The sequence below is a fragment of the Falco punctatus genome, assembly GCF_963210335.1.
Source record: "Falco punctatus genome assembly, chromosome: 3".
NCBI classification, from domain to species: domain Eukaryota; kingdom Metazoa; phylum Chordata; class Aves; order Falconiformes; family Falconidae; genus Falco; species Falco punctatus.
Window position 1 is genome coordinate 49,794,928 of NC_137582.1, and position 13,500 is coordinate 49,808,427.

Consider the following 13,500-nt stretch of genomic DNA (forward strand, 5'->3'; position numbering starts at 1 on the left):
GATATGGTAATACAACTTTTGTAGGGGTATATACAGAATAACTCATGGCAATATCAACTAAAGTTGTTCCAACCACATGTATTTTTTATTATTAGAACATCAACTAGGTGAATTATAGTTTAATTGGGTAATTTATAATTGTGGTGGGTGTTTTTTCCCTCTTATTTTAAATCAAAAAAAGATGACTTTTTGGTCATGTGAGAAAAACAGAGCTGTCTTTAAACATTGTGGTATGTAGTTTTGCTGTAATAATTCACTAGTAATCTGCACCTGAATGTCATCCATCTCTGCTCTGTTACCCGGCAATTGAGCACATACACAAGAAACAAGTAAAGTGTGAAAAAAGAATCATGTATTTCAGTTACAATTTGTTCTTGCTCGCATCCAGTAAGTACTCTAATTCAATGTGCTCTCATTCCTGATTATTACAAAGGCAATTCCTGCAAAGTTCTCTTATGTTATCCAGTAACAAATAAAGTAGCAGACAAAAAGAGTATGTAAGGATATCTAAACAGCTGGTTTTACCCCTGATTTATAGATTGTTTTTCCTTTTTTGTCCATGAACTTCAGTTAACAAATATGTATCACCTATAGTCACAATAACTCAATTCATAATCACCTGAGTACAACATAGATAGTTAGCATTTGAGGTGATCTCTTCTGAATGTTAGATTTCAAGCTGTACAGGAACACCAAAAAAGTTTTCATGCAATTATGCACATAAAATATTAATAATTTGAGAGCTGCAAGAAGTTAGAGTATTTCTTGAATTGTATCATTATTGCATATAGGCCTAATTTGTTAATATATCAAAAGGTAACAATCAAGACAGTTGTTCTCACCTGTATCCGTTCAACTTCTAAAAAAGTTGCTGTTTGGAAGGCTTTTTCCCATAGTGTTAGGTCAGACTCTAGTTCCACAGAAAAGTAAAGATCTTCTCCAGATTCAGACTGGACACTGAAGCCATGTTTCCGACGGTCCAGTAGATCACTATCCTGATGAAAACCTGAAGTTATATAATCTGGCATACATCAATTCATATTTTTAATTGCAAATATCTGTGTCTCAGACCTCCTAGCATTTTTAAATGGCATTTTAAATGATACAACACTGTAGTAAGTACTGAGATCTGAGGAACTGAAAATTAGGGGTTTGGTCTAAACATTGACATTTCTATAAATTTTAAACAGGATGCCTATATTCAGAATGCTACAGAACAACACAGCATATCTGGCATAAATTCCAGTATTTTAGCAATTCACTTTTCAGAAATGTTTCCAGCTATATGCTTATATTTTTAGATAAATTCTATAAAAGCTGTCCACTTTCTGTTTACAAGACAGGAACAGAAATATCACCTTCTCTGACCTACTTGACTCACGCACCCCTACCCTAGAAGGCTGGCCAAATGAAGCAAGACATTTATTTAAACAGTATGAAGAGTCCATCTGTCCTATTTTCCCTATAGAGGCTGGAAAAAACAAGTTCCTATTTCTGGTGTCTTAAAAAATCCAGCATAATATTTGTCTATAGCTGCACACTGCCACTAGAGAGTATGGTGGCTGCCAGTGGATAGGTTGCTGGCTTTGGGCCTGGAAGGGGAAGTTACTTTTGGCTTTACATTCAACACCACACCACACAATGGATACCAGGTTATAAATATGTAATGTTTAATGATTGATAGCATTTGTAATTGGCACAACCTCAAATAATCAAGTTAATCAGGAAATCCATCACTAAAACGGTCTTAAATGTTTGTTTTTTGGTTTTGTTTTGTTTTGTTTTAATACAGGAGGCTTTATGCTACAATTCTGGCATGCAACGTGTCAGAAATTTGTGAAAAATATACTTGCAGAAACAGTTTTAATTAAATTTTCCCCTACTATGCCAAAGCACCTCTCTCAAGCCACAAGCTCACCAGCTGTCCTTGCAAATACATCTGGTAATTTCGGTATATGTAGACTGGGTGCAATTTCTACAATACTACCCCATAGCAGAGGGCACAGCTGAGATCAGCAAAGGAGACTCACAAGACAGCATTGCTTTGTGGTTATACACAATTTGAATAGAGCAAGGGAACTATAATCAGCTGTTACAAGCTGGAATAGCACTTTACACTGCTCAATCATCTTTCTGGAGCAGAGAACCAGGAACTTAAACTGACTGAGAATGGAAATATATAAAACTGAAATATATTTTATCTGTATGAAACTATTAGAAGGCAATGGTAGAATAACCACTATTTTCCTCTTTCTTTTCATTCACTAGACATGTGACAGACCTGCTCAAGAAAGCCAGTACAGCATATGTTCGTGAATTGCTCCTGGTTCAGAACTGCTTTACAGTTTCTGGAAGAATCAGCTAGGGAGGCAATATACCCTCTCTTTGCAATCACCATGACAAGTACGAGTTGCTCAGATTTCAAAATGACCACCCACCGTGGAACAATCTCTTTTCTTACTTCCACCAAGCCCTAAGCTTGTAGCTCAACAGCACTAACTCACTGATGAAAAAATCAGAATGAAAGACAGGCTGTTAGATCTTGAAACCTGCATTTCCAAAAAAAATTAAGTGTTCTCACAGACTTTTTCCCCAAGTGTTCACAGGGATGCGTAGTTGAACTAGTTAGATGTAGCTAAACAACAGCCTACTTGCTATGACAAATACTTTTGTCTCTTTTTTTTTTTTTTTTCCTTTCCACTCAGGCCTTTCTGCTAAAACTAAAATGTCAATGCTGCTCACAGTACATTTTGACCAGCATTCAAAAGATGTCATAATGTTGCTAATGGCACCTATGCTCTACTGCACGAACAGCCTCAAAGTGCACTGAGCAGCAGCACTGTGAGGAATGTTTATAATCTTGTGGATATGTGTAGCAACATAAAACATACCATCTAGCACCTGACTACACAAACTTCATCAACACGAACTGGATGAGTAAAAGCACTTGCCAGCCCTCACTTCTCCTGAGTAGAAAAGCTACTTTGTTTAGTATAACAGCACTTTTCTAACAGGTCTTAAGCAGGGTCTTAAACTCATTATAGTCCTGGAGCTACACCTGATTGAATGGGTCTGTTGGTCCATAATGAAATGGACTTACTCAGTGAGGAGTCTGACAAAACTCAGGTGTAAGGTACATCTCTTTCCCAGGGAAGGTTTTAGTTCTTCATAGCTACAACCACAGAAGAAACTAAAACTACTTTGAACTCATCTTCAGCTAGTCTTGACAACAGTCAGTAGAGAACAACTAATTATTACTAATCCAAACTCTTAAACCTCATTTGAAACAAGACTGTGGCACTATGTGGGATCACAGGAATCACTACCATTAAAGCAGTTGAAGTAATAGCCCCTGTTTTCAAACAGGAGGAAGTTTAGAGGTAGTGCTTGGTTCCAGACTGCATATCTCTGTTTACCCGGGCACAGTTAAGGTTTAATTGCATTGTTAGACTCTCCCATTCTTACAGGCTTTTTTTCCTATTGAGAAGAATATGTTGGCTATGAAAAAGGGATGAGCTCTTACGTAGAAATTGAAAAAGAAATGTTAAAAGATTTACTGAAATGGATCTCCATTAAAATGTGTTTTAAAAACACAAAAATCTCAGAAGTGATTAAAAAAAAAGCTTGTGTATTTTATTATCAACATTGCTAGCAATAATTGTACTGGATTTTACTAAGCATTGTATCAAACCTAGACAATGAAAAGAGAAAGAGCTAAATGGGATCTACAATATTAATCTGTGTTTTTGCTATTTATATATGAAAATGAGAACATTCTTTGATTTAAAAAAGATCTAATCAATACTAGGTAGCATTTCCCCTTATGGTTTACATACACAAACTTTAGAATATTTCAACTATTACCTCATATTGTGAAAAACAACACACATGATGTACTCATTTATTATTTGAATTTACATTTTTACATTTTGTGAAATTCTTACTTGGAATGAAAACAAAATTCAACATTTCCACAGAAATAATAATTTTCCACACAAAAATAATTTATTTTTTTTTACTAGTTCTACTGTATGTAATTATTATTTTGATATCAATGTCTGTGGTTAACTCCATGGTAAGATAATTCAAGTCAAATATATGTAAATGTTGTACTTTAGTTTTAAAAAATTTCTGACATACATATCAGTTAGCCCTTTCCTTCTTAGAGGTATTTCATTCTATTTGTAGAAATACATTGCTGCAAGGCTCCCTTTAGTACTGCTTCTGTTTCTTTTCATTGCAAGATCTTCTTTTAGTTTTTCATTTGTTTTCAGACATTTAAAAAGTGAAATCTCTATTCCAAATTTATAGATATAACCATTTCCATTTGTACAGTGGATAACTGCAGGAAACAATATGCAGGCAAAGCTAAAATCCAAATGTCCCTGTAAAGGTAGGAAATTGAAGCAGATTTTTTTCTTAGGAATCCAACTGAGAATTGTTCAAAACTCTCCACAAATTTAGGATAAATTTGTTAGGAGTCTCAAGAACACGTGTGGAGTAAGCAGAAATCTTCATTAATTATCTTTTACAAAATGGTTATTTCAGCTAAAATATAAAATGTCATTCCACCCATTTAAGAATTGGCTATGACACTGTATTTTTATAATCGCTCACTAGTCAACGATGGACATGAGCCAATTTCATGTTGATTTTTTAAGAAGTCTTTCATACTGTTTATGATTAGCTGTACCATTTGCCCCTGATGTTTTCAGTGAGAATTAATACAGATTTTCTGAAGAGGAACAGTCACAAAACTTGTAGCAGTATGCCACTTCCGTACTGGAAGGATTGCTGAAGGATGGGCTGTGAGGAAAGTCCTTGGCTTACACCCAGCTTCAGGGTAATCCAGCATCTCTGCTGACAGCATGGTATGACTCCTGCTTGCCTAATTAATAATGATGTCCATGTTAAGTGAGAGCAATAAATTTATCTAAGGGAACCAAGTATGGCTCATTAGGCAGGTCCTTTCAAGTTAAGGCAGAATGCTTCTTTATCACTAAGTAGTGACATGCCTTCTCTTCTGCAAAGGTAATCTTTTCTCTTCTGAAAGACTGCGCTCTCCAGAAGCAGCACTGCTCCTTTTCAATTACTTGTGCCTTTTCATTTTATGTATGATGAATACATTACCCATATAATGGCTATTATTTAAATCCACTAAGATGCAAGAGACCTTCAACATTTACCGTATCAGTGAAAGTTGGGTTGTTCTATTCTAGAACAGTCTGTGCAATAGAAAACAAAGCTAGGTCTACCAGTTTCATGGTCACAGCATGAGTTTTACCCAGGAGGTGCTCAAGAACTATCTGCAAGTCTGGTTTACCTGTAAAGTTATATGTAATACACAGAGTAATTTGGTGACAGAACCACAAATGCTGGTTTTGAAAGGAAAACCAATTCATGTCAAATGTTCAAAACCATCCTAATCAGAGTTGTATACCTAAACAGACAAAATAGATCTTGGCTTTTGAGATAATATTATTTGAGCTGTTAAAATTAGGTAATTAGTCATGTTTGTGATATTAATTACAATAATTCTTAAAATACACAGATGAGGAAACAAACACAACCTGTTTTCTTTGTTGACTAGTTTAGACATTCCCGCAAAAAGAAATCTGTCCTATCATAACCAAGATTCCAACCTAGCACCTCAATCAGCTGAAGATAAAAGCATTTTCCCATCAATTTAAGAGTGCAATAACTTCAAGGTGACTAAAATTAATCACATCATGCCTTTACACTTGCTGTCATCAGTGCCCTGATTATTTTAATGTTTGTGCCTCCCTTCACTTATCAGCTCCGTCCACATAAATATACATCCTTCTTTCTCAGGGATTCTAATGATCTACTTAATCTGAAAATTTGGGAACACTTTTCTTGAGCATCACCATTAGTTGCTATGGAGATGGTTCTAATAGCATTTATAGGCAGCAGGGAATAGATTCACTCCAGAATGAAAAAAAGATACTGCTTCTCCAACAAATCCTCATTAATGAAGTAATAAAGAAAGAAAGACCCATGGAGGCATGGACATGCTTGTACATATCTCATCTTATTTGGATCCTTCTGATTTTAATGTTAAAAATCATATGAAAAATGTTGAAATTGAGCGTGTGTGTGTACATATATATATATATATATATATGCATGTAAATACACTCAGAATGCCAGCTAAACTAAAACTGGATATAATTATTTTTCAATGCCCACTTTTTATGAAAATGTTTTCTCAAGGGACAAAATAATAATTATTACAGGATAAATTTCAGTTTCAAATTTCCATAAGAAAGATCTATCTGACTGCTTGAGAGAAACAGAAATGTTTATTCCTTGTAACCTATTACATACAGCAGTTTAGCTTAAATTACTTTCCTATTCTGACTGAATAGGAAAATTAATTTCCTGTTCTGTCTGATTAAAAGATGATGCAGTCTCAAAGACCCTCATCTGAATCAGAGCAACAGTTTGAACACAGGTTTCCCCTGAGCCAGTGCCATAACTGTACCTGTTACTTAATGACTGCTACACAGAAATGTGTTTGTTTTAATGTCATATGAGGAAAAATTTCAAAATTTTCATAAAACAGTCTAATGTATTGGGGAAAGAAATTATTCTAATACTTTCCAGAGAAGCATTGGTGATTATTTTCTGCTAAAAAGAAATCAGAGACTAATGTAATTACAAATAGAGATTTAAAAATGTGCTGATCATTGCTTTGGAGAGTTATTAAGGTTTTGTACCTCTCCAAAATTTGAAGCATAATCTGCTGGAAATTAAGAACATATTAGAAAGAAATTAAAGAATAGAACCCAGATAAGTAAACATAACGATAATAGATAGCAATGCTAAAGAGTCATCCTATCTTTTCATTCTGAGCCCTTGTTTACAACTTTCTTAAATTTAAATAGTTGTAGCTGGTTTTTTTTTCCATGTTAGTTGCCTGCTTGAGGATATTTCTTCTTTTCATATTAAAACAGTTGAATCAGTTCTGTGAAATAAATTAGAAAAAGGAATTAAATTGGTTTGTCCATGTTAAAAATAAAGAAACAAACAAAGAAGCAGAACCACCCCCTGAAACTACTTTTGGGGCTGCTCTGGGGCCTCTGTTTTTTGGAATGGCATCAGCTGCTTCAGGAATGGGAAGAAACTTTTGCTGCCCTTGGAAGAAAAAAAAAAAAAAGAAAAAAAAAAACAAACCCCAAAAAACCACAAGTGAAGATTCACTGAAAAATTCAGTTCTGGGCAAAATTTGGCTGATACCATTTTGAAGATTTCATTCTGAACATGCTCCATCCACATGATGTATAGGAAGAGAAGAATGTTCCCTACTTTTCCCAGCTGTTAGGTGTTGTTTTGCTACTAGCCATGGAAAATGAGAACAGGATACACTACTTCTCCTTCAAGAGGCTATGTACCTCTTCAAGAAAATAAAAAAGCACCTGACCCTAAAACAGAAGTGGACAGAGAAATTATGTGGAAGAAAAGTCTTACAGTTCTCACATGGTGAAATTTTTATTGGTTGTTTCTGGTATTTTGTGGTTGTTTTTTTTAACTTTAGATGCATTTAATTTAAAGGTAGGAAAATGTCTTTTGAGGGTCTTCCTCATGAAGGACACAAATATTGGAAGAATAAGAATTAAATCTGATTAAATAAAAGGCTGTAATATTACCCACCAAACTGATTATTCATTATAATAAAAGCATTATGTACTCTTCCCTCACCCCCTCTCTTTTTTTCCCCCTTCTTTTTTTCCAAAGAAATCCTTACCTAAATACCTTGACAATACATTATGGCTGGCTGAGAATAGGTTAGCATAGCACAGTGAAAGCATTTGTATTGGATATCAACATGTTAGCAAATTTCTATCAGCAAATGTGTAAAAAATTGTATTTTACATGCACTTGCTACAGAGTTCTGAAGAAAATTCAGAAGTACCTATGGAAAAGAAGATCCTAACATAAAAGAAGGTAAAAAATTGTTAGGAAATTAATATTTCTGGTTTCAGTGTTGGCTCTGGCTTTTGAGAGTAGTATGTAGACCTCCACTGTGAAGAGAATGCACCAAAGTAAATTTTCAATAGTTGTCCCTAGAATAGAAACAAATTATTTCATATGAGGAATGGGACACAGATCCAGTGAAAAAATACAGTGTGATTACTGTTGCATGAAAACCTATAGTCCTAAATTCTTTATTCAATAAAACTGCAACATCTTATGCTAAATTTAATTATTGCTATAGTCAGAAAGACAGGAAAAAAAACTCAAATAATTAATGCATGTGACCAGAAAATAAGATAAAAATGCTACACAAAAAATCTACCAAAATTGATGCATAAGAACATATTAGTGGATAAATTACTGAAATAATGCATCACTCCAGTCTCGAGAAACGCCCTAATATGATTAAGTCAATGAAAGGTAATCTTCTCAAACTTTGGATAAATTTTGAATATCTGGGATGTCAGACATATACTTGTCTTTCCTGAGTATCCTCATTCAATATCCACATTTATATTTCACACCTTATTTCTGTTCTTTTTCATCATTCCTTTTGCCTTATGTTAAAAGTTTAATTTGTCTTTGCCTTTCAAGGATGTCGCAACACCATTGTCTGTCTCATAACTAGACAGGCAGCAGAGCAATTTCGTAGAAGAAGGAAAAGCTGATGCCTTTAACCAATAGAGACATTGCAGTAGTCATCCAAATGTATATTTTCTGTATCTCTTTCTTTTCCTCTGTGTGTTTACCATGTTATTTCTTCCAGGAAGCAGGATCAGCCTCTGAGTTCGGCAACCCCAGCCCAACACAACTGAATTGTTCTTTCCCCAAAAGGTGATAGTGTATACTGTCCTAACATTGTATTAAGTATGTCAAAAAGGTGGGGGTTTTTTCCCTTTAAAAAAAAAACACACCACAACTTCTCTAAACTTAAAGCAAAACAGAAAAAGTCTTAGTTAATAACTTCATATTTCAAGTATTTTTTGTCCTTCCTTTTCCAATTCAAATAAACACTTAACAAGACTTCATATAGAGGCAGCTGTTGTGCATCTAATAACACCACCTCTTTGCTTTCAAAAAAGTCTTATGTGGTGCTGTACAGTTACAGGAACATCAACACCTTTAACAACCAAGGCCCATTAAATTTATCCAAATTAACACACCACAGATTGGTGACTGTATCGCCGTGTACATGTTGAAGAGAAATGAACTGACATCACATATAGAATCACAGAAGACCAGGATAATCAGGCCAGAGGTGTGGTCACCTACTGCATACCTCTATGCAAGGCCAACACAGCTACACACCAGCTTATGCTTACAAGGACCGAGTGATGGAAATTCAATGGACTCATCAGGAGTGAGAATTTGTCTTTATTGTGTAACTGAAGCCAACTTAATGATGGTCTGAATGCCAGTGGACACTGAGATCATTTATGACTTTTACTATTTTTCTTGTAAGACAACTGTAATTCTAGTTAGGGTGGGAACAGGTCCCCTTTTCTTCAGAGACATCAAATACTCTTAAATTTAAAACAAGGGGCAAACCAAAGGCTGAAAATTACTTCAACTGTTTAGAACTGAAACGCTCAACAGTTTAGCACTTTTTCTAAGAACTGGTACCTGGTTAAACCCTGACTGAAAATCTATTTTTCTCTGGATGCAGCATTAATATTCATAAAAATTATTCATTACTTATGCCTCCTAAGCAATTTTGTGTGTGAAGTACTTTAGTGGAATCATATCAGGATGCAAATCTCAGCCATTGAGCAAACTACATTAATAACAGACCTCAAAACATGTTCTCTACCATAATTTTATATGTTTATGTGTCTATCGGCATTAATTTTAAAATTAATCTGAATATATAAACATTTTCAGTAGTTTAGCATGTTTTTTATATCATCCTTTTTCCATCATTGGCTTATTGGAAATGGAGAATAAAATTACATGAAATTTAAGTGGGAAAACTAACATAACTGCATTTGAGGATTTTACACATACTAACAGCTAAATAAGGGAGGAAACACAAGTCTTTTGACACACCAAGTTGGTCCTGATTAATATAGTAAGGCAAGTACAGCTGCAATGACGTAAATGATACCAGTGATAAACATCAGTGATTCACCATCCTGACATATTGCCAGCATAGATTGCCTTTACAATTACCCTCACATTTCATTTCAGAGCTGATCTGACACCTGAATATGTTTCCTGTTTTATGCTGAATAAAGCGAGCTTTTTACTTTACATCTCAAGATATTTTTGTGTGACACATTGAAGATAGAAGGCAGGTGTCTGAACTACAGAAAGTATTTTCTAGCAATTAAAAGGAGATGCTTGGATGAAGCTGAAGAACATTAGTAACTCAAGTAAACAAGGCAAACATGCTTGTAGAGAAGTACAATCTTTTATATTCCTCATAATTTACCTGAAAAATACAACAAACTTCTTTCTACCCCTCATATGGAAAAATTGATTAAATATTTGAGTTTTTTACCAGTTTATCAAAGATATTTAAATCTTGTAAGTCATATACACTTACACATGCGCACACACTCAAACCACACACATTAAAACTGGATAGCATAAATATATGAGGTACCTAAAAGACACACAGTTCAATCATCTTTGAAGTACTGAACAGGACAAGGCCATCTGCCCCTTTCTGAAGCTAATGATATAAGCACCTGCTTCTCTGGAGTACTGAAGATCTGACCAGTTCTGACACTGGGATTATTTGGCTGTTAATGGGGCTTTACCCCTCAAAATAGAGCACAGGGTGAAACAAGATTCTTCCAGAATAAATCAGAAATATTTATTCATACCAAATTCTACCACCAATTCTGTTGAAAATGACTCATAGATACATTTTAATGTCAGAAGTAGCATCATTAGATTATCTTGTCTACCTGCTTAATATGGAACACAGATTTTCATTCACATGCTAGTGTCACTGTCCCACTGGAATCAGTTTGAATAAAATTGGTAATAAAAACACAGTGATTTGAAAGCTGGTGACTTCTCTTACTTTCCACTCATTAACCATCAGAACGTTTACAGTTAATAACTTCTTCCCAATTTGAACTTCCCTGACTTTGAATTCTACTCTCTCTCTTTTTACCTATTTCTTTTTAGGGTTAAAGAGTTCTTCTGTGCCTTATATTTTAGCTCTATTAAGGTATTTCCACCTCACAATCAACAGATCTATTGAATTTTTAATAAATTACTTCATATACTTACCAATTTATTTATTTTCCCCCTCAGGCTTTAATTTATTTGCATCTCAAAAATGTTCCTTTTACATCAAACATAGCTCTGCACTGTTTGCCATTATTTCACAATGAATAATTTAATCCAATATAATTAAAATGTGATTTTTGCACCTAGCCTGCTTTACCTACTTTGCATGTCAAAAATTATTGTTTCCACCCAAAATTCTTGAGAGTGAAGACCTTTATACGTATGAGATATGTATTTTTACATGGTTTTTTGATAAAAATTCAATAGAACTTTTTTTAATAATTTCGCATTGTTTTGGTAGTGTATGAATGTGATTGTAAGCATTTGGGTGGTTTTTTATACTTTACTATCTAAAATTGCAAATATTGAATTAGGGGATCAGTGCTTCTTTGCTAAATTTATGTCAACAAAACTGTTTCTCACAGAGTCAAAAGAGAGTTTTTTTAAAATCTACTTTTATGCTTCAGATTTTAATGGTCTTTCTGGTTATTTAGAAGATACAAATCATATTAAGTGACACTGCCTTGCTTAGGGCAAGTCTCCTCCTCTTCCTTGTAATGTAAGCGGTGGGGGGTGGGGAAGCAAAAGAATACAATAACAACAAAATACTGATTTACTAGAGGACTATTATAAAAATGAATCTGCTTGTTATAAATCACATAATAATCTCTGACATCTCTGATTAAGGTGCAGAAGATTCTTGCCTTTTAGGTGCTTGAGGCTGAGTGAACTGTAAAAATTGAAAAGGGCATCCCAGCTTCCTGTATTGTTCATGAGAAGAGTCAGAGCCTTTGGAATGGTCTTTAAAGAAAAAAGCACACTCCATACATGGAGGACACTGTGAAGAAAACATTGGCCATAGTAGCAGCTGAGTTCTGAGTTTTATTCAACATGTTTGTACTGTATGCACTTCCTGACAATTAAATCAGTGAAGTTCTCTGCTGGGTGTAGACATTAATATTTATATAGTGTTTTAATATTTTTACTGTCCCCAGAAGTGGTAGTATTCTCTTGTACTGAAACACTGAAATATTAATGTGCATTCAGTAGGATCAGGCAGTTCATATTCTGTGCTGCAGCACTTCTGTCATGAAGAGAAACTTAGAGAAATCTCTCTAACTGAGGAAAATTACAATTCTATTTAAAAAGACAAACTTCCGGTAGTAAGTCACTCTAATCAAAACTGATCTTGTGAAGTTAATCAGAATTTTAGTCAGAATTAAGGAGTGGAAGAAGGAGAAAAAAATGCTTTCAGACAGATTTAGTCCTGTCCCTGTGACACGGGCTACAGTGACTGAAGTTGCCAGCATACAGCAGGAGAAAATACCAGCATGCCTGGGTGAAAGCTGCATCCTAGTTTCTAATGATTAGAAGTCTAAATATGGAAAAAGTTGTTGAAACATCTCATTCCAATCTAAGCAAGCAATGTAATGCAGATACATTTTGATCAGTAAGTGTTGTGACAACATTTAGTAATTCATTTTGACAAAGGAGACATGACCCAAGACACATGTTCTTTCTGCCTCTACGGAGGTGTTGCAGCAGTCCAGACCAACACACTCAGTCCTGCGTGCAGATAAATCTGCTTCTCAGGATGCCCAACCACCTGATCAATATGCAAAGTAATATTCTTTGGAAACATTAATTTTAAAGCAGTACTCCTGGGCAAATTTGTATTGTTAGCACAGATTACTTGGAAGTCCTTCTACTTCAAGTATTAGTCATAGAAGCCATATCTATACTAACAAATTTACCATGTATGGGGCTGTTTGTTGACACTATAGCCAGCTGGCAGTGACCAGACCACATCCATACCATGAAACTCTTTATCCACTAGAACAGGGTGGTCATGTGCAATGGCTCATTAGAAGTGCTCATTTGCCCATGATAACTCCCAAGCTACACCAGGAATTGTTTGGGAGAGTGCTAGATGGTCCATTTGGCCCAAAATCTATGGTAGTGTTCATTCTAAAATAAATTAAGAGAACAGAAGATGGGATTCCACCATCTGGGAACAGTCTACGATATTTACTTCTAGCAAATGCGTAGACTGAACAATCCAGTTTAGCTGAGAACATGGAACTAAACCCACTCAAGAGACACTGAATGATGGTATTGTCCTGCAAAGAGGCATTACTATCTTCCTGGATTTATCTTTGCCCAACGACAAGTGATTGTCTCTTCTGAAGTAGAAACACAGAATAATTCGATCTTCTCAATTTTCCTGCAAAGAATGACATGAACTCACTCTCTAGCATG

At 34.9% G+C, this 13,500-nt stretch overlaps 1 protein-coding gene across 12 annotated transcripts in view; it reads right to left on the bottom strand.

Moving 5' to 3' along the window:
- Positions 1-13,500, bottom strand: part of SNTG1 (syntrophin gamma 1) — a 372,531-nt gene that overhangs the window by 54,291 nt on the left and 304,740 nt on the right. For all 12 annotated transcript variants that reach the window (XR_013927241.1, XM_080381499.1, XM_080381498.1 and 9 more), the window contains one exon: positions 843-995. Coding sequence is in view for 11 of the 12 variants with exons in the window: in XM_080381499.1 (XP_080237625.1) it covers positions 843-995 (153 nt within the window). In the remaining variant the exon portion in view is untranslated. The remainder of the gene's footprint in view (positions 1-842; positions 996-13,500) is intronic.